Consider the following 22,239-nt stretch of genomic DNA (forward strand, 5'->3'; position numbering starts at 1 on the left):
ACTCCCATGAATATGACTGATTTTCATCTTATGCTTTATTACTGTCATGTAACATGTTTGAAGAAATATTTACTCACATATTGAGCTGTCTGGTCATATTCCCACTGAGTATTCATAAAGAGAAGAAGCAGCACAGAAAAGAAGCAATTATAATTCATATAAGACGATAAACTAACTTGAATTACATAGTACATGTATTCCATTTAGGAACGGTACCTGTGAGTCCTCTATGAGGATGTCCTTGATGGAGGGATGACCCTGAGGCTCGCCGTAGTTCATCCTCACGTAGTGGACTTGGTAGCCTCGGATCTGACCATGCTGCAGCTCAGGGGCTGGCGCTCGCCATTTCACCCTAATGGCTGAGGCGTTCACTGTCTCTGCGTCTACCCCTCGAGGAGGACCACTTGGAACTATAAATGCATTTTGGGATAGAGGTCAAGGGTCACCGATGATGGGCACTTAAACGTCAGCGCGGACGTATTCTTTTTAATTAAAAATAGATTGGGGGCAGAAAAATACACTGAAAAACGGATGTAAAAATGCAGCCATCCAAAAAGTCGAAATTGTCAGTGATGTCTGGCTGAAAAAAGGTCAAAATAGTTAAAAAAAAAATATGCGGGTGCTCGAGGAAAAATATGGAGGAAAAAGCAGTGAAGGATAAGAAGGAAATGTAGAGAAAGATAAGAATGGCAGATAGTAAGGGATTTGTCGCCACGGGCAGATAAACAGTGGCAGACAGTCAAAGAGAAAATACTGTTATCAAGAAGACAAAAAAAAAAAAACTCTCATGCTGCCAAGAACTACATTTCTCCCCCACAACACTGGAGTCAGTGTTATTGGTGGAACGCTAGGAGGAGGAATTAGTCAAAATATTGCCGAAAATATGACAAAATTAGGAAAACACATTGATGAAATGTGGCTAAAACACATTCAAAACAGCTGTCAAGGTGGAAGGGATTTGGCCGAGCAGTTAGGAGTGAAGGAAGGCCAAGGTTCAGCCAAAGTTATTGAGAGCTATTTGTTATTCCAAGGAAGGGAAATTCCAATGCTAGGAGTTGAGAGGAAAAGGGCAAAAAGCAGTAAAAAAGAGTAGTGAAAAAGTAGATTAAAAAAATGCAGCATGGAAAAAAGGGGTGCAGCTGATGGAGAGAAAGCGGTGGCAAGGGTAGAGAAAAGTTTTTTTTTTCCAGTTTGGGTGGTTGGGAAGGATAAACGTGAAGGTTTTCAAACGTTCTCAAGTGCATTGCCGCATAAGTTAGTCACAGGTGCCTGGAGCTCATTAGTCGTATTAGTCGGGTAGCGCGAGCCAGTGACAGCGGGGGGGAAAATCCTCCGACTGTTTGGAAACATACCATCTTCCTCGGTGCGGATAATCAGCTGTAAACTCTCCGGTCCGTCGCCGGCTTCCGTCTGCGCCCGCACTGTTATTCCGTACTCAGTCCATTTCTCTAGGTTTTCCAAGAGGTACGGAGAACCTTCCGTAGGAACGCCGTCAATCCTTTTGGATGTTTTGTTGACCCCGGTAGTGGAGTACTGGATGGTGTATCCCGTAATGACGCCGTTCTGAAACTCCACAGGTGGTGGTGCCCAACTTACCAGGATGCTGGTAGAAGTGGGGCTGGTGCATCTTATGTCCTGAGGAGGTGCTGAAGGAACTGATTGGCCAGTTTGAGGAGGCAGAAGTTGGAATTGTTTTGGGTAAGTGTGAAGTTGGCGGTGTGTGTAAGTTGTCATTGGGGTGAGGTGGAGGAATGGGGGTGGAATGGAGCAGACACAAGACAGAGAACAGAAGACAAAGAAACATAAAATGAAAACAAAACACTGGAGAACAGAAGCTATCAAGAAAAAAAAATGGCCCTCTGACTAGAAAGCAAGATGACTGAACAAAGATACTGAATGATGGGTGTCGACTTTGGTTTGACTGATGAAATAGAGAGCGAATGGCTTCAACGAGACGCAACACAAAATAGACTGAATAGAGCTTCGAACACACATACGTACCTGCCTGGAACTTACTTGTGCTACTCAAGTCTGAGCGCTTCATCCATGATGGAGAATGACATCTCCAGCTACAAACGTCTGACTTGTGTATCCATACTTGTACTGAATACTTACAGACCTCACATTGATATCCAACAATATGAATTACTTTTACCGAGTTGTACCAATCAGGAAAGAAAAAAAAAAGCCAGGTTTTGGAACTCACATTCGATGTTTGTTAAAATATCAAAACTGAGGTCAATGTAAGTCAGAATTCAGGTTGGCCTATTTGTCACAATGCAAACTAAAAATGCTGATCATCATGACAACGTAGTGGACATTTCTGTCTGCCTTTAAAAATATTTTTACATTGGTCTGAATATGCAATCATTTTCCAGGGGCATGAAATAAAGGAAAGAGGGTTTACAATTTTTGAGCAAACCCACGGCTTGCTGACAAAATTTCGGTCCATAACCCAGATGGTGGGTATCTACGCTGAATCGTCATTGGCCTTCTTGGTTGTTGGCACTCGACTGAGTGCCATTCAAGTCGTATCTCCACTATTTTTGCATTGTCCAAATAAAGCCTGACCCTTTTCACACAGTCCATCCAGACTGTACAACATGCAGTTGAACTTACGCGTCTGCGGCGTGTCGATGGAAATCTCGTTGGTATATGCGCCAATGCCATGTTTGCTACGGGCAGCCAGCTGGAAAGTGTAGGCTGAGAAAGGCTTGAGGTTCTTCAACAGGTAGGAGGTTGTCGGCTCAAAGCTTACTTTCTTCTGAAGGGGACATGACGATATCGGCACATGAACATCCGTCGCTTCAGACTTGGTAAATATCAATAACCAGAATAGAAATTCCATTGAAAGGCACTCCAAGAATGGATGTCTATACATGCCGTGTGATTGACTGGTGACATGTCCATTTCATCGAGACATCCAACCAACAATCAAGGAGCAAATTCAACGCTCACCTCCTCTGTATCGTCCGCTCGTCGATAAATCAATTCATATCCTGTGATCTGGTTGTCTGGGCCACCCTGGGGTGGCGCTATCCAGGACAACAGGATACTCGTCTCAGACTTGGCCTCTCCTTTGAACTCTGAAGGCTGCGATGGGACTAAAGAGTTCAAGAACGAGGTCGTTATTAACCTATATTTGTTAAGGGTGACATATCCCGGTGTCTTACCGCCAGTCTTGGCGATAATCTGCAGGTCTTGGGAAAGGGGACCATCTCCAACGGAGGTGAAAGCCAACACTCTGATGTAATATGTCTTGTTAGGAGTCAAGCTCTGAATGGTGATGAAGTTGGCACTCCGCACCATTTGCTTCTCCCACTGCACCGCAGCCATACACAAGTCAAGGGATGAACACAGGTGTTGACACAGAGTAGGCAAAGCTTGAGTCCCACGCGATGGGCAAATACCTGGTTGACCGGCAGCGTGTTGTCCGAGGTGTAGTAGACCCTGTAGCCCACTACCTGCCCGTTTGGTTCCTCCGGCTCATCCCAGTGAATGATTGCCGTTGTGGTGCTCAGCATGCGACCTCTGACCTGCAAGCCAAATAGAAATTACTTAAGATGTACTTCTACTGCCTCTAATTAATGCGAAGATACAGTTTATGCAAATGTATCGGAAAAACTCATCATTAAATTTAAACACAGTGATTAGAATGCCCTGACTTCCTGAGTGTTTTTGTGATTTTTTTTGCCTTGTTTTGCAAGCAATGACTTGAGTTATGAGAGAGCCTCAGGCTTGCCACAGCTCCAGTGAAGTTAGAGACAATGGAGCAATTATGGTGGAAATTTTTTTAAAAAGATTTTTTTTTAAAATGTGGCCTGGGATCTTCAAGTACAAATTTATGGTTGAGGAGAATGATGTATCCCACTCGGAATCCCCCAATTGTTCATGATAGTGAATCAAATGTATCAAAACCAGATTTCAACACCAAGGTCGTCTCATGTTAGCTGTAAATGCCAACTCTGACAAGCATCCTTTCATCATAACTGAATTAAATGACATTTTTGTTCCATGTTAAGATCTGAAGGACTGATACAAACGCACAAAATCTGGAAGAAAAAAAAATCCCCCAATGGAATCTCTGCAGCAAACATATGACCTAAGAATACAATGTACACTTTGGCTGATGTGAGATCAAGATCTTTTTTTTTTTTTTTTTTAAAACACATTCTTACCTCTAGGCCAGGATTAAGCATTTAATATACGTTATCACGTAATACTCAGGATGCCTGATAAGTCGCTTTGAACGTTCAAGGTGTTGCCCTTACTTGTCGGGGAGGTGAGGAGGGCGCCTGCTCCGCTGTGCGAGCCTCCACCGCTTCGCTGGAGGGACCCTGGCCGATGGTGTTAACAGCTGCCACGCGGAAGTCATAATGGGAGTACGGGCTCAGGCCACCCACACTGTAGCGTGTAGTGGCGATGCCATCGATCTCTTTATAGGGGTCCTCGGAGCCTTTGGAACGGTGCTGCAGCAAGACAGAGTTCATCAAGATAGAAGACACAATAACAGGCGGCCATTAAACCAACACGCTTCGATGATTTATGACACAAGATGATGGATGACCTGTGATCGAGCGTTTTGTCTCATAACATTACACAAATAAATGCCAGCGGTGTGAACTATTATTACCGTATTTTCCGCACTATAAGGCGCACCTAAAAGCATTCAATTTTCTTAAAAGCTGACAGCGCGCCTTATAATCCGTTGAGCCTTATATATGCATCAATATTTTGATTTCTCGGATGTAGTATTTTAAATGTTCTGTGAAGCCCTTTGTTACAGCTGCAGCGGTTGTGAAAGCGTTACACCCATAAAGCTGTATTGTACTGTATTCCATTTAGCATAGCTCCATCTAGTGGATGCATAACACAACCTCAACAATTATTGTAGCTTCTATTCTAAGCACCGTATAATGCGGTGTGCCCTATCTCTGAAAACAGTTTCAAAATAGGCCATTCATTGAAGATGCGCCTTATATATCGAAGCACCTTATAGTGCAGAAAATACGGTATTCTGTTTCCTTTTCATACACGTATTCAAATTTTCTGGAGCCAGTAGATGCAACTTGCACACGTCAGTGTGTTCGTGTGACTGTCACTTACTTGTATGATATAATAGGAGACAGGTTCAGGGTTGCCAGAATCCCAGGTGAGAGTGATGCTTGTTGCAGTCCTTTCGGTCACCACGGGTGTACCAGGAGCCTTTGGAAGGGCTGAAGGAATGACACAGTGAAAGTTTATTGTAGCTTGAAAATGGATAATTGATGATTCACCAAGGTGAATACAGTCAGTATGAATAATGAAAAAAAAATCCAAAACAATGTAACAGCACATCAAATTTGGACTTCAGGTTGGAGATAACTGAACAATCTCTTCAATTTATAATGTTATTTCTTAAATGCACTCAGACTACACGTCACAGTTTAGACTCCTAAAAATTATGGTAAACCTTAGTCAATTTTAAAACAATTACCATTGCATTTATCATAATTGCATGGGAATAAAATATATTTTTTCTTCAATTTATTAATAAAAAAAATTACTGAATTACAATACAGCTCAGTTGTACTGAATCTTTAAGTACAGAACATTCACTTTAAATAAATTTTTATGTGTAATACATTTCACTTGAATCGTTATTATACGTACTGGTAGTTTTTAATTTCCCTTTGCATCAGTTATGTTGGCGCTGTGCATGTTAAATTTGCACACCATAGAACCTATTACCGTATGCTACTGTATTTTAATTTCACTCATGATGAGAGCATTTTTTGATGTGAAACTTGTAAAAAGTTGGCGAACCGCTGGGTTCAGAGAAATCACACAGCTCACGCGTGCAGTGTCCATTCTGACTCAAGTTCAATGTAGCAAAGATGGTTGCATGCAGATGAAATGCTAACTAAAACAAATGCAGAACAATTTCATTCCTCATTTCCTTCAGAAGTAAAATCTCTTACATTTAAATGCCATTATACAATTTCTCATGAAGGCTTTACTTGAGGCTTTGACTTCGATTCTTTTGTTTTCCACGGAAAGGTGAGGTTTACAGTGCTCAGTTATGCATAAAAGAAAATGAAAATTGGAATGGAACTGACTGAAAGGCTGATTAGTTCCAAGGTCGAACCATTGCCTCCTTATATTACTTGGTTAAGCTCGCTCTGCGAGACCAGATGCATCCTTTTTTTTTTTCCATATGTTGATAAACTCACCTTTTACAATAATCTGCGCCACAGCCTCAATAACGCCAAGCGTTGACATGGCAACACAGGTGTAATTGTTGGACTGGCGCACATCCGTCAGTTCGAGGACGTTACGGCCGATGGGCATATCATCCTCTGGGGTCAGGTCCTCCGCTCCCAGCATCCACTTTACATAGGGCATGGGCGAGCCCACTGCCACGCAGGTGATATTGACGTTGCCCCCGGGCATGATCTCACTGTCCGCTGGGGGAATAGAGAAGCGAGGGGGGACGCGTCGCACTGGATCGCGGAACAATAAAAGCAGAAAGGCAGGAAAGGAAGCACCATTAGACATTTATGAGGGTGTTGCTGAGTAAAGTGCAGCGCAGTGGATGACAACGGGGACCTGTGCATGTGTTTTCATGGTGCCACGTGCTTTCAAATGATGTTTCATGGCAATCAGAAAAGACAACAAACATTCCAACAGTAAGGTAAGTCACCGCTTGGGTGTATGTGATATGTTTTATTCAGGGTGTTAGCACCGGAAAAAAAAAAAATATATATATATATATATATTTTATGCATGAAGACACAAATGCTACCCACAAAAAAACCCCAACCCCCAAAAAATAAAATAAATTTAAAAAAAACAACCCCCCCCAAAAAAATTATGATAATGAAAAAGCACAGCAAAAACGCACGTGCACTCAGGAAAAAAACTGCACAACACAGAAACCAGGCAGTAAACACCAACACAAATGGTATCTTAATTGAGCAAAAGAAACACTCAATACAGAGATTCAATAGAACCACATTGTCTTCACAGTACCAACCTTCTCGGAGCTCTGCGGAGCGAGTAAGAACAGAGCGGGGGTGGTGAATGGAAGGGGAAGGGGGGGGGGTAAAGAGGAAAATGGCCAATATCAGAGAGAAGACAGGGAGAGAAAACACGTTAGACAGCGGAGCGTGGCAACAGACAAGAGGGGAAGCTCCACAGAAAACGCAGAACAAAAAAACTGAAGCTGTGGTGGGCCAGGGTGTCGGTGAAAACCCGTCACAGTCCGTCAAACACTCACTTGAACTCGCTACAGTATTTTTGTGAACCTTCTAGATGCACATCACTGACTCTTGTTTTTTTTTGTGCACATAAATATGTCTGTTCGAGTATGACATTTATGTCTTTTAAATTGTACATCTTGTTGCGTGTGTTTGTTTCTAATTCCTTGGAGTGAGTAACAATCAGGCTGTTCAAAGGTTGCTTATTTTTTTCTCTCCTTTTTGAGTTGGTTGGCGTGGCAACAGAGCAAAAGGCCTCCGGATTAAAAACGTCTTCAAGACTCAAACATTGCTCGGGCGTGTGTGAGAGTGCATGCTTTCCAAGTGCCCGAAGAGGTAAGGCGCCTGTCAGATTTTGGCTAGAGACATGAAAAGTCTTAACCAGACGATGATTTATTTTCTCTTGGAGGTCTAAAGGCTAAGAAGGGAGGGCAGAGAGATTAATAGCCTCAGTAAAAATACTAAGCCCTGTGTTAACTGTGTGGAAAGACAACCCTTGTTTTGGAAACCTCCTCATTTATGACTTGGAAGTGAAATAGCATCTGGCGTTGTGTATAATATTTGTACAATAAAATATATCATTTGCTTAACTCACATTCCTGGAAACAAAATAATAATTTAAAAAAAAACTGTACTTCCATGTCCATAATTCATACAGTTTAGGTTACAACTATTTCATAACTTAACTGTACATGTATCTGACATGTCTAGGGCAACAAATAGGCATTATTTGATTTAATCAATTTATCAATCCATTTTCTTTAAAAAAAATCTTTTTAATAAAATGTTGAATCCGATTTTTTTTAAATTCTTTTTTTTTTTAACCCTTTCAGGGACAGTGGTTACGACAGTGGACACCTTATCAGGTTACAGGCTGCATGAAAGGGTTAATTTCCATCTATTTACTGAAAAACAGGAAAGTATTTCCAAATGTCATTGCCGAAAATGAATACAAGGAGTCTTCTTCTTAATATGCTCCGAATGAAAGTGCAATGGCATTTGCGTTTGGGGCTTTAGAGACAGTACACATATGTCTATAAGTTTTGATTTGGTTCCTTAGTGGCCTTCGAGATCTCTTACCTCGGACGTAGAGGTTTGCTGGGGTGGAATAGCGAGTTCCGTCGCTGTTGGTGGCAACACACTCATACTTGCCCTGGTCAGACTCCTCACTCATTTCAATCTGCAATGCACCTGGATGCAGGAATGAGGAAACGAAAATATACGGAGAGGAGGACAGAAACACACACAAAATTGAATCAACAGTTATTAAACGCATCGTAATCGTGTGCAGAACATTTATTATTGTAAAGGACAAATGAGTTTGAATATCAGCGAAAAGTGAACTCGGTGGAGAAGAGGGCTAAAAAAAGAGCCCGTTCAATGGGGACACATTTCTGTCACTGTCAGGAAAAATCTCCTCAAAACAAAGGTCAGCATCCTGATTTGGAAATGAGAGGGAAACAAAAAGTCCAAAAGAGGGAATATGGTTCTTCATGCAAGACAGAAATAAATAAGCCAAACAGTCAACAATCCGGTTACAAATAGACTTTTGAAAATTGTCTGAAAATTGAGTTGCGGTTATATAACTTTTCAAAACCAGTGCCATGGAAACAACACAACCCTGACTTTATCGGATCCACCAATGGGATCAGGAGTGTGATGTCATTAAATGCACACCCAATAAAAGTGGGAAAGAAACGGACGGACCTTTGTTAAGGCCAACAGATTAAAAAAAAAAATTAAACGACATACGCAAAGCCTTTGGAAGGGGGCCGATGCTTTCTCACTCCCTGAAAATAGAAAAACTGTCAAAAAAGTCAACCAGAGTTTTTTTTTTTTTTGATGGTGTTGGAAGGCAAAAAAGCGCCCATAAAAACTTTATCAAAAAGTGGTTGTTTGGGGCTTTTTATCAGTAATGAGAGAGAAGAGAGAAAGCAATGGTTGGAAAAAAAAAAATCATGAAGAAACGTGTATGTATTTGTGAGTGTGTGTGAGGGGGGGGTGCGCACGTGTATGCGAGCATACTAATGTCTGAATGTGTGTCTTTGCCATCTGGACATTTCGGGTTGAGCGAAAAACAGCTGGGAGGTGAAACAAAACTGGGACGTTTGATTGGGTAAATATAGACAAGGTAGAACGAAAGGGGGTGGGGTCAAGATAAGGTCAAAACCACCTCCCCCAAAAAAGAGAAGGAAGTCAGGTCACCCAAAAAAAAAAAGAAAGAAAAAAATGTGAATATTGTCACCCTAAACTCCGAAACATAAGAACACACCATGCTTTAGTTCGAAGGGAGGGTCAATGTTAGACGGCAATTGATATTAAAGTGATAGGTACAAAAGAGGGATCACTATATGATGATTAAGGAAGCGATGGAATTATGTTAACGAGTGTGGGGCTGACATGGTAAAATGAACAGATGAGCAGATAATGAAAAGATGAGAAGAGGGAAGGTGATTAAAAGTCATAGTATAATGAATTTGCTCGCTCAATTCCAACCCCGCCCTCCTCTTGCTCCTCTTCCCACTGCAGATGTGAAGCAGCCGGATGAGCGGTTACCGCTACGGCAACACGGATTTCACTCATTCTGAGCTGCTTCCTACACCGGCGCAAGAGGAAGCCGAGGATTGGAATGGAATCAGGCCACTGTGTCGAGTTGGTCCTCCCAGCGGTCTTACCTCGTATGGGCGTGCCACCTGAGTGGGCAATGAATGCACGAGATTAGAGAGGGAGAAGAAGAAGAAAATGTTAGTGCCACAGAAAAGGGGAAAGGGGGCAAGGGAGGGATACTGACAGAACTTGGGGGTGGGGGGAGTAACTTGAAAAGAAGAACCAAATTAGAGAGAAAAAGTCAGAAAGAGAAAATGTTAACTCAAGACAGAATAAGCTTGAAAGAGACAGATTGTAGAGAGACGGAGAGAGAGAGCTATAAGGAGATGGGTTATTGAGTGGGCCTCATTGATTTTCAGCAGGGTAGGATACGTGTGCTGCGCTCAGTCTCTAGATTTTGAATACATTTCAGTATTAGGCTACACATGCCCCCCTGATACGTCAAAATCAGTGCTCTGCTTTTTAAATTTTTTTTTTGGAAGGTGGAGGGGGAGGTCCAACCACCAACACGTTAATACTGTTAGGCACACGATGTACCATCGGGCAAAAAAAAAAAAAAAAAGACAAATGTTTCTGAAATGACCACAAGAGGTTCTGACATCGAAGACATTTACAACGATCTGAAACTTCGGCTGCAAATGTCAAGCTGAAGGGCCACGGAATCAGAGCACAACTGTGCAGACCCAGAAAAAGAAAAGAAAAGAAAAGAATTGAAGTCATAACTTATTACATTTCTCACGAGGTGATCACTATTTTGTGATACATTTAGCCAGAAAAAAAGATGGTATATCTTTAATGAATCGTGTAATTGTGCATTATGAGCCCTCAAGCGGCAACAGTGACTCGGCTGGCAGAAGTAGCGACAGAATGGCAATATACGCTGCTCTCCCTCAATTCCCTTTTCCATGACATGGCGTTTCCTTCTCATTGGCCAGTGTCCCAGGCATGCTGCTCACTGATCAGATCGCATGGATGATGTTGATTTGTCAGCATCAAATTAAGATTTGAGGATCCATGGCTTGAAATGACCAAAAATAAATGTGTATATTGTTTCTACTTGCGTGGCCAACTGCCATAGACCCGGCAATTAAAATTGGTGTTTTCTAGCATGTCTTGGTCCAACGGATGCCTTTGACATGGCGTGATTTTCAGTTTCCCACCATCCTATTTCTAATTGGAAAACTGACATACTCAAAACAAGACAAGCAGAACTCAGCCTGGACGATGGTTTTGAAAGGAGGCAACTGAGTTATAGTAGCTAAAGGCCTGTTCCTACCAAGCATTGCTTTTTTTTTTCCCTTTCCCAAGTATGACATACTAGTAATATATAGCAAGATATAAAAGCTGCAAAGTCTGCCAGTTGCAGTGCCTCAGTGCAGTATGCTAGTAGTAGGCCTACATACAAATATATCTGATAGTTGTCAGAAAAGAGGAATAAGGCACTATTTAAAAAAAATTAGGTCAATCGCATTGTATTTCTTGTTAATGAATAATGGTAAGCACAGTACCTCTCGGACTGATTTGATGATAGTGTTGCACTGATACAAGGGGTAAGTCGCAACGTCGGCACGTCATCACATGACACGAGGAGGCATTTTCAGTCACCACCGCACTCAAGGGTTTTCATTCGATTGTTTTATAGTGGCCTTGAAGTGTCTTTTCGTACTCATTTATTGTAATTACGACTTTGCTACTGCGTTAAACGTGGGTTGATGACAGACCTTCGTTGTATGCTATGCAATGACAATTAAGGCGATTCTGATTCTGATTCTGACTATGGTGTGTTCCAATCTACGATAAATTGGTTATGTCAAAGCCATAGGAAGGAAACTCATTATTATGTCTCCCCTTTTACCTAGTGGAAGCAACTACTGTTGAACAACTTGGCCTATATTTGGCTGTAAAACGTGGTAAAATACAAACCGAATCAAGTTTTGTTTTTGGAACAGCGAATTAAAAAAAAAAAATTGGCGGCCATAAAACACACAAGAGCAGGAAGTACCGGTTATTTTCAGTATCCCTGTTTTATTTAGAAATGCGGATTTCTGGGGATGGTAACACTGTCAGTTTTTTTCTTTTTCTTTTCCAAATTAAAGAATTTTTCTTGCACTGGTATAGAAAACCAGTGGTAATAAAGTTAGCCTTACGTGGGCTTGACTCTACAGTCTAGAAGTCTGAAATCGAGTAGCCATTGATTTTCTTTCAGTGGCTCCACTCAAGGCCTACCTAGGAGACATCAAGAGTTGATGACTTATTGACTGGTAACTGTATAGGGTGGAGCGGTGCGGGCGGGGGAAGGGGGGGGGCGTAAGTAGGTGAGTGAATGACAGAGTGAGTGAGGGAAGGAATAATTAAATAAGTGTAGGAGTGGAAAAAGTAAATCGGCAAGTGCGAGGGAAGAGTTTTTATAACTCCCTGGGTGTGGAAAGGCTGCAGGTGCACGGGTGAAGGTGAGGCCAACTACGTGTACGTCTAGGGTGACACAAATATGTAGGATGTTACAGCTACGGGTGCGTGTATGCGTGTCATTTGAAGTAGTCCGTGTTTCGTTTTATACCGAGACGTTGCAGCCTAGCGTCTGTATGCTTAATCTGTGTCCAGTGGAGCTGTTAGTACAGTGCATGCCATGCGTTTTAACAACGCTTGAATGTTGTAAAGGTGAGCAGCAGTAGGAAGAGCAGCAACATTAGTGAAAGGTATAGAGAAGAGTGGACAGTGAGGCAGTGGGCCTCGGGACAAAAGCACTTACCAAAGGACTCTGTGGTTAAAAAGATACAAAGAGAAAAGAAACAGCATAGACATGGCATTACAATCGGTCCATTGATTACACACCTTGACAAACACTGGAACTCCCACCCCCAAAAAGTCAAATAGAAAGGTATATTTTTAACCAATGACATGAAACATTATATTTGTTTAGGAATTAATTAAAATGATAGAAAATCTGTCAGATATTTTTAATTCAAGATGTAGCTTTGCAATTATTGTTATTTTTTTAATTTTGAAAAATAAAAAGATACAAGGGTTCTCTGAGCAAGGAGTTTGGGTTGAGCCAGCTGGTTAACAAGCAGGTAAAGAAGCATAGAGGGGTTTTTTTTTTCATCCACAAAGAAACAAAAAGTTGGGAGACCAATCACAAGAGAGGGTTTGGTGTCCAGAATTGATCCCTGGAAGGAAGTAGCAGGAAGGGACTGAGAAGACTCATTGGGGGTTTTCACACTACTGTGGCTATACAAAAAAAAAAACTTAAGGAGACAGAATTGTGAGGCCATTTTTGTTTTGGAGTGCCACAAACAGTCACTCTGATTTTCTGAGAAAAAAAAGAAGGACAAAGAGAGTTATTTTGCCGATTTGATTAGTCACAGCAGTGAGATTGCTTGGAAGAGGCAATTCCTTTAAAACACACCACCATTAACTGGGTTTACATTTTTGAAGACATTGTACTGACAAACTCTAACGCCACTTTCGTCAAATCAACCCTGTCGTAATGGTGATTTGTGCAGGAAGGCCTCCGAGTGTTTTGGAGCAAAGCGGAGAAAATTGGGAGTTTTCACTTTTCAAAGTCCAAGAAGAGTTAACAGGGAGAGGCAACCATCCAAGGCAACTCATAGCAGCAGCAGCGGTGGCGGCAGCAGCGGCAGAGAAGGACAGCAGAAGAACACGGCCAGTAACCACGGCAGGAAATGTTTGAAACAGCAAACGGGGCAAGGTTCACAAAAGGCCAACGGAAATAGAAAAAGGAGTGGGGCACTATTGAAGCTTGTGAGGTGGAACTAAATGTGGGACTTAAGGAAGGGGACAAAAGCTATAAGACTAAGTCATCGATTACCTGAGCGCAACTGCTTGATTCGGCCGTTGTTATTGGATGTGTTGACGGGCAGGAAATCCTTGAACCAAGAAATTTCTGGGTCAGGGTTTCCGCTGGCCGCGCAGAGCATGGTGGCGGTCCGAGAGCGTTCCACCACTTTCAGCTGGGGACCCATATCTATAGTGGGGAACCCTGAAGGCAGCTGGTCCTCTGTAAGGATTAGAGACAAGTGTCAGAACAGAGGTGCATGTTGTTTTCACCTGTTCATAGAAGCCAGACGGAGCATCTACACATTTTAGGATTAAAAAACTACAAAAAAACAACACCCCCATTGCATCACATTCAGGATAAAGCAGGATCAAATGTGGATGGAGATGTAATGGCTTCATCCTGAGGGGAATTTCACACACAGCCTTGCGTGTGTGTGTGTGTGGGGGGGGGGGGATTGTCCTGATGTCATGACATCACATTGTCATGCTGGCTGTTAAATTTACTACAGCTCAATGAGGAATTCTCCATTCCCGTTAGAGTTTACACAGATATTTTGCATTTTATGCAAAGTCGGTGATCGTTTGTAATTTCATTTAAAAAAACAAAATAAAAAATGAATTGAAAGTGTCAAACTATTCCAATAATTAATGCATCATCAACACTTTTTTTTTTTTTTTTTGGATGGAGGTTTACCGATTCCTCAGACATTTCAGAATCAGAATCGCCTTTATTGTCATTGTATTACATACAACGAAATTTGGGTGCCACTCAGTGCATATAATAAGAAAATAAAATAACGGGTGAATAAATACAAAACTCAACAACAACACACAACAACAGCAGCAGTAGTGGTAGTAGTAGTGGTAGTGTGGAACTGAGGCTTATATTGCACACAGGACACATATTGCACATGAAATGGCAATATGTATGGGACAGTCTCTCATCCATGACGAATCAACTTTTCTGACTAATCAAAAGTCATTATAGTACTCATAGTAAAAAATAAAAACAATACTGTATACGTGAAGTTTATTTCTGGAGTATAGCGAAGATTGAATTTTGAGCCAAAATATTCTTTTATCAAGAAATATCTTTTCTTCCAGGCTCCCTTTCAAAAGTCGAAAAATGGTTGCAGGTGACCATTATTTATTCAAATGAACATTCCCCAGTTGTTTTTGACATCGTACATGTACCAATGAAGTTGTTCAATAGTCAGGTTTCAAAAATAACAGTGGTGAAGAGTGAAGAAACTTGACTTGTTTTTTTTTCTCAAGTCAAGATCACTCCAATTTTTTTTCAGTGTACACAAATAAAGTGTGGATGGACCATCATGTATCTAATATATCCTCCGGTGGGTTTCAATCCGTAAACACACTGATGAGTCATCCATGACCAAAACAGACAAGGAAAGAGACGTGCGTTTGATCTTAAAGGTATTTTAACTTTTGGCCTTCCACTCCCCTTGTTGAAAAGAAAGAAAGAAAAAACAAAAAAACAAAAAAGAAAAACAGTATCCCTTGTGATCTCTTTCAACCACACCGAGCCTCATTAACGGGAAATCCAAGCACTGAACCTCACCAAGGAGATGCTAATTTTGGTTCTAACCCATCGAACTGTAGCCAGCGGGTCGTGAGACAGTAGCTTTTGAAAGCGTAGATGTGTGTGGCCTTTTAACAGCTCCGGTTTCAATCAATCATAACACCGGCAAATGGAAACATGGACATCATAAACCAAAGCGAACAGGCTGAGGTGTTGGGGCGATGGCCAGCATGTGCGAGTGGGTGGTTGGATCGAGGAAAAAAAAAAAGTGAAATTGAATAGCGAGACAAAGGAAGGAAAACAAGGCCCAAAAAAACGAAAGTAGGAAAGAACAGATAGACATGATGAGAAAGGGAGCGCAAGGGAGGGAATGCGGCATAACAATCGCGATTCACCCCGCTTTCATTATGCAAACACTTACTTCAAAGAGAGCCCCTCATCAGCTGCTATAATGCATTCTATTTCATCTACCTGGGGTGGGACACCGTGTTCAACGCATGCTTTAAAAAAAAAAAAAAATAAAGCTGCTCCCTGTCACAATCACGTGTTGGTGCAGATAGCTGGAGGTGTTCATTCATTTGAATGTCAACAGGTTTTGTCTCTAGATCAGCGGTCCCCAACCTTTTTTGCCCCATGGACCGGTTTAACGTCAGACAATATTTTCAGGGACCGGTCTTTAAGGTTTGACGGATGAATACAACAAAATAATATGACCCGCATGAAAACTGTTCGAAACACGAGGAATGTCCTATCTGGCCGCAACACTCTCTGGTCGCTATGGTCACGTTTAAACGTGCCTTCAAAATAAGATACACCACAAATTAAAAATGCATTAAAAATATGACTCACCGTCGCCGCAAATTACGCAGAGTGGGTTTGGTGCGTGGTAATCTCCCATTGATATAAATCCGTGTTTTCAGTAGGACTCCCGATACTGTCTATTAAATGTAGCCTACTTTTTCTTGAACGTCGTAGGCTCCTCTTCTGTCTCCTGGCTAGGCTTTTTCCACTTCCCAAAGAAACTTTCCGAAGACATTTTTTTTAAACTCAATTTGCTAGCTCCTGGGTTTTTAGCGGTAACCGATCACGTGACCGAAAAGCGCTCCTTGATCGCTTTTCGGAGTAAAGCGATAACACACTGTAGACGGATGTTACAGAGAATCCACTAACTTTTCAAAATAAAATATCTTTCAGATTCCGAAATAAATAAAACGGAAGTGATGTAAGTCCTTCATTCTTTCTGTGCGGCCCGGTACCAAATGACCCACAGACCGGTACTGGCCTGCGGCCTGGGGGTTGGGGACCTCTGCTCTAGATGACCAGATTGTCCTCTAGTAGTAATAGTTTTTTTTTGTTTTGCTTGAAAAAAAAAAAAAAGTCCTACGTAAGAGAAGAGGACATCGGCACATGTAAAACACAAGCTATTTGTCATCCATCATCGGGACAAGTGTAAAGCAACACCAAAGTGTTTTTCAGGCGAAGGCTGCTGCTCCTTGAGGTCAGAGCGAGACGAGTAACCCAACGCTCCCGTGTTGGCAGAGGCTCCCGCTGTTTCGTTTGGATGCGCTCTCACTCGACTTTTTCCACTGAGCATCGTCCAGATAATTTCACAGCTCATAGACAAAGCCTGTCCCGCAGTCATGGGAACTGCAGCGCAAACTGCCGCATCTGCTTTATAGGAGCTTCCAAAATGAAATGTGCGTACATTTGCTCGCTAGATTTGTCAAGTGTAAATGTGAAAAAATAAAACAAAAAAAAAACGCGTCTGGGGGGAACAAAAGCTTCAGAAGGCCCAAGTCGAAAACGTTCTCCTCACTGTCTCAACCATTCATGACACACTCAGCGGCATGTGCGTCGACTCAATAAAATAAAGGCGTCATTATCAGATCGCATCGCATTACGTTTGACAGCTTACAACTGAAGTACTTCATCATGTTGAATTTGTCTTTGACATTTTTGCACACCCGCGGGATTGAAAGAGCTTTGGCGAGAGCGCACCGACTACTGAAGGTACAATACATTGAACAAAGGTCACCTTATTTCACTATACTGGACAACCGCAGTCTTTCGGAAACATCTCTGAGAAGAAACACACACTTGTATTTCTTTAATATTGACCTCGCATCACATCGCTGAATGTTGAGTGGGAATAAGAGTATTGAAATATTTTCATTAGGTGACTACATCATATGTCAGAGATGGAACGCGATAATGAACAGACACCTTGACTGAAGGTTATAATAAACATAAACATTACTTGGCAGTTGCATATTTTGATCACAGACTTCAGTTGACTGCACCGCATTAAAATAAACATTTTTTAAATTTTTTTGTTTTGTTTTTTTATTAACTGGGAGAGTTGTGGCACGATGGAATTGTGGTTATTAAGCTGTTGTATTAGCGCAAGGTCAGCCAGGAAAAGGTGTCAGCCTTCCACTCCTTGAGGATTTGCCATTCAGGAAACCGATGAATGACAAAAGTCACAAGTTAAGAAATGCCTTTGAAATTGATTGGAAAACAGTAATCCATACCTTTGTTACGTCTTGGCTAAGTTACTGTAATGCAATTTATTTTGGAGTCAGACGGTCCGCCCTCAAGCGCCCATCTTAAGAATTCTTCCTAAAACACGTTTATTGTGTGACTTTTCAACATGAGACTGTGCGTTGTTTCAGTGTTTTATTGCGTTTTTCTTTCATGAATGTATTGTTTGAACACGCTTTGTCTTCATATGCCTGATTTTCATTTGATGAACAGCACTCTGTATGCAGCTGTGGTTGTTTTAAGTGCTCTTCAAATAAAAGTTGAGTTGAAGTGAAGTTCAGTTAACATAAATAAATTCATTTTTCGTTCATTAAGATTTCCTTTTTAACTACATTTCAGATGTTCTTGAAAGAATATGCGGACTTTATGACTACGTGCTCTACAAGGGCAAAACGTAGTGAGTGACTGCTCTCCATTTCATTATTATTTCAGGCTTTGCCAATCACAGCCATTACTGAAGGCCAAGATTTGGACTGGTTGTAATCCTCAGTAATTAAACCGGCTGACCTTAGCATCATATCCCTCCTGTCAGACACTTCGTCGCTGTACAGAGGCGGGGGACACATGACTGACACATCTGTGCTTGTGTGTGTGTGTGTGTGTGCGTGGACTGAGAGTCGATCAGGGCCTATTAGCAGTCCCCATGTGGCCTCTTCCAAAACAACAACAACAACTGCAACTCATAAGTAGTGACAAAAGAAACGAATCCTAACGTAAAGAATAACAACCGTAGACTGAGGGTGAACGTGTGCGTCTGTGGGCGTGCGCGAACGTGATGGAGCAGTGACTGCATGCCCTGGATGAAGATTGGAGAAAAGGTTCCCATCGAGGGAGCGCATACAGATGTGCATGCACCAGTGAACCTACGTACGCACGCAGCATGCGATGATAGTGAACAGCACAGAGGATGCAAAGAGCCATTTTACGTGAATAATTTAGACGTTGTGCGGAAGAGCACGCGGAGTGAGAGATGAAAGTGAGAAGGAGTAAGGTAAGAGCAGTTCAGATAAAGAAAAACAACAACAGCAACATGGAGACTCTGTGTATAGTACTTTAGAAAGACAAGAGAGAGATGAGAGGATAGAAACAATAGGCCGCTCGTCCTTTTCCCCCTCCGACAAGCGTGGACTATAAAGGCAGCCGGTGTGATTATCCACACTTGAGCGGCCTCGCTCGCTAAGACACTCTTGAGCTTCCAACTACCGGTGCATAATGTTCTCCTAATGGACTCCACTAACACTAACATCACCATCTGCATTAATGGACTGCTGCTAACACTAACAAAAGCACGTAGTGCAGCGGACACAGCCTTTACACTTATTGACTTCTAAAGAGACCCTTCTTCCGAGCTTTCAGCATTGTCAGCGTTAATTTACAATCTACGAGTACGAGAATGGAAATGAAAAGTATAACTCGCGATACTCTGAATTCTGTGTAAGGACCAGTCAATGGATGGATGATGCGTTCAAAGAAATTATAAATCCTGATGTGGTTTTTTTTTGGGGTAGGTATTTTTTGTTGATGATGGAAAAAAACCAAATACATTTTCATGAATGAGCAAAACCTACCGGTACATGAAACTATTAACTATGTACATGAAATAAGTGGTATGGAAAATACATGGAGAGGATGTACAGGATGTGAAATCTTACATTTGGCTGAGTGAAAGCAAATAAGCAAATCAAAACTGCATTATTATCTTTGTCATGGCAGCATTTAGAGAGCACCTCTTGTATTGGGTCATTGATGGCGGAGTGGTTCGCTCGGACCCGGACAGTGCAGGTGTAATCTACCATTTGCCCATTGGCAGCTGAGATAGGCTCCGGCTCCATACAACTGTAATCTTGTGTGATGGAACTCTTGTACTCTCTTTTTTGTGGTTAAAAAAAAACAACAACCCTAACACATTCTAAGAACTAAGAATATTATATTTATAGTATTACTAATACAGATACTGAGATAAAGGTCAAATAGGAAATAAAATGAGAAGTTCTGTTTTTCACGTGAGCTTTTTGACTCCTATCCAAGCCTTTGGATTTGAAAAACCGTGCTTGCCGAATGGATACAAATCCAGCTGTTTGCGCATGTGACGACACTGACCTCGTAGCACACTTAGTCTGGTGGAGGCCGTGAGCTCTCCTGCCGAGTTGGAGGCGTGGCATTCATAAATAGCCTCATCTCTGGGGGTCCTAAGAGGCTGGATTCTCAGGACAGAGCCAGACCCGTCGTCAAATTCAATTACCTGTGTGTAAGAAAACAAGAAGATCTACTGTTGATACGGCTCCTCTCGTTGCCTTTAAACTCAGCACAGGCGAGGCGTGTGGTCTACATGGCGGAAGTAGACCAGACTTGATGAAATCCTTAAAGGAGACTGGCACGGCCAAAGAAAGTATTTCAGGAACTGCAAGATCTCCACTTGCAGCTGATATTGGAGTTGGCTGTTTGAAAGTGGGCAGTTGGAGACTGCCTTCAACCTGCAATCATGCATTTGCCTGGGACAACCTTGCCCCCTCACATACATAATTCTTCCAACTGTCATGCTAAACTAATAACATATTGCAATTCTTGTCTACTGTAGGGTAAGGGTTAATTTAATTGTATGGCTCGCTGCCAAACACAACGGTATTTAGTTTAATGCATTTATATTTATGAGGCTTGTCGGTGGATCATGGCTTTGTAAATTTCTGTGAATGAGGTCAATGTCTTCAAGAATTGACCAGTCCGGGTTCTGTTCGAGTCAATTCAAAAATGATATATCATCCACCGCCATTTAATTTATTTTTATTTTATTTTTACAAACCAACTGAAATCACAGTTCACCATGTTTCCCATGGGGAAAAAAACTGCAACATTTTGGGAAACATTGTTCTCATTGGATGCAATATGAGAGACGTAAGCTAACAGTCAATAATTAGGAAAGTGGGGTCATACCTCAAATCTCTGGTTGCTGACTTTTTTGCCTTTCTTGTTCCACACAATCTTGGGCTGTGGCTCGCCGGCGGCCTGGCACACAAACGACGCCACTCCGCCTTGGACTCCTATCTGGTCTTCCGGGGTTCGGGTAAACCGTGGAGGAGCTGTGTGAAAAGAAACATTAAAAAGTCAAGACTAGTGTGTGTGTGTGTGTGTGTGTGTGTGTGTAGGTATGCATTACAACACGGCTATTGCGTATTTACACATGCATCCTTCAGTGGATTATTGTATTTTTAAAATGCACTCAGGCACCAAATACACTGACATGCTCGTGATGTACTGCCATAATCTTTCATTTGCACATCTGCAGCACTTACATTTGAACGACTGCTCTAATAAAAAGAGAGTTGAAGGCCATTTGAATCAGAGCATGTACGGTAAAGATTCAGTCCCTTCCACTCCTTCAGATTTAATAGATCCCATGAGTCTTGAAAATGAAAGAAGTTGGAAAGAAGTTGTCTTAAGAGTGTAAACTGATCGCTGGAGCATGCCTATGGCTGCTGAAGAAAGTTGTCTGCGTAGAGTACGTGTGGGTGGCTTTGTGTCTACAAGTGTCTTATTTTTCTTTTCTTTTTTATTTTGTGTATGTGTTCACGTTCCACCTCGTTCTGCCATGTTCCTCTTGCTGCCCCAGCACCGCCAAAGAAGCTTAATATTTCTGTGCCATAAAGGATTTATGAAGACTTACTTCTGACATGACCACTAAAGCCCCCTCATTCTAGGGACGCCAACAATATCATCACCGCTGCCTTGGCGGGATTGTGACATCACGACATCAAAAAGATTCGGCACGTCAGTCACGGCACGTCATCGGCCGCTTGCCTAATGGCATTCCCGCCAAACCAGAAAATCCCTACTTAAGGGCTTAGTGCCAACTGCCCTGACAAAGGGAGAGGAATTGCTTTTTGCTGTTTAAAAGGAAGGAGGCAGAGTGGCTAAGCTTCGCAGAGTGTGTTGGAAGCGTGGGGAGCACAGAACAGGAGAATGGCTGAGATAAAGAGAAAGATGAGCGAGACAGATGGAGAGGCGAATCAAGGCGGAGAGCGTCTGGCTACTACAAGTTGGAAGCCAGAGGAGGGAGAGACAAATGGCGAAATCCCAGTCACTTGCTTCCAATTCAACTATTGAACTTGAATCCGGTTGCAGTTTACAAATAGAAGAGCACAACAAGGATAAAAACGGGACCACTTTTGACTTTTGAGTCTGCACAGGCTCAAATTTTCCCTCTGATTACTCTCCAAAAAATGAAATATTCATGGAAGACTATGGGCTTGATTTATTATGGATTTGCATGTTCCAAAATTCAGCCAATTTATTTGCTTATGTAATCAGATGTGGAAGGTGATCGACTAACCGGCCGCAACTACGATGCTCTACCAAACACGCAACATTGCTGCACGGTTCATTTTGTCCAAATGAAATGATGGGATTAGCACACTGACTTTGATTCATCAAACTTTAATGGTTTGCGCTGGCTGATTTGGGGTCTTTGCGTGCAAACCAGTACACAAAGTGGTGCCAGCGAAACACAAGCAAGATGAG

At 42.0% G+C, this 22,239-nt stretch overlaps 1 protein-coding gene across 9 annotated transcripts in view; it reads right to left on the bottom strand.

Moving 5' to 3' along the window:
• Positions 1–22,239, bottom strand: part of LOC147200216 (receptor-type tyrosine-protein phosphatase delta-like) — a 190,527-nt gene that overhangs the window by 34,481 nt on the left and 133,807 nt on the right. For 6 of the 9 annotated variants that reach the window (XM_086119019.1, XM_086119024.1, XM_086119023.1 and 3 more), the window contains 15 exons: positions 20,656–20,801; positions 19,825–19,966; positions 13,675–13,863; positions 8,319–8,429; positions 7,016–7,027; positions 6,213–6,482; positions 5,107–5,216; positions 4,272–4,469; positions 3,411–3,536; positions 3,174–3,321; positions 2,959–3,104; positions 2,620–2,764; positions 1,353–1,655; positions 217–410; positions 78–104 (listed from right to left, as the gene is read on the bottom strand). In XM_086119019.1, coding sequence (XP_085975145.1) covers positions 78–104; positions 217–410; positions 1,353–1,655; positions 2,620–2,764; positions 2,959–3,104; positions 3,174–3,321; positions 3,411–3,536; positions 4,272–4,469; positions 5,107–5,216; positions 6,213–6,482; positions 7,016–7,027; positions 8,319–8,429; positions 13,675–13,863; positions 19,825–19,966; positions 20,656–20,801 — 2,267 coding nt within the window. Of the gene's footprint in view, positions 1–77; positions 105–216; positions 411–1,352; positions 1,656–2,619; positions 2,765–2,958; positions 3,105–3,173; positions 3,322–3,410; positions 3,537–4,271; positions 4,470–5,106; positions 5,217–6,212; positions 6,483–7,015; positions 7,028–8,318; positions 8,430–9,913; positions 13,648–13,674; positions 13,864–19,824; positions 19,967–20,655; positions 20,802–22,239 lie in introns of those variants that run through there. The other 3 variants (XM_086119027.1, XM_086119026.1, XM_086119025.1) reach the window with 2 other exon arrangements.

The sequence above is a fragment of the Hippocampus guttulatus genome, chromosome 9 (assembly GCF_054856545.1).
Source record: "Hippocampus guttulatus isolate MCC_2025c chromosome 9, RoL_Hgut_1.0, whole genome shotgun sequence".
Taxonomy (NCBI): Eukaryota; Metazoa; Chordata; class Actinopteri; order Syngnathiformes; family Syngnathidae; genus Hippocampus; species Hippocampus guttulatus.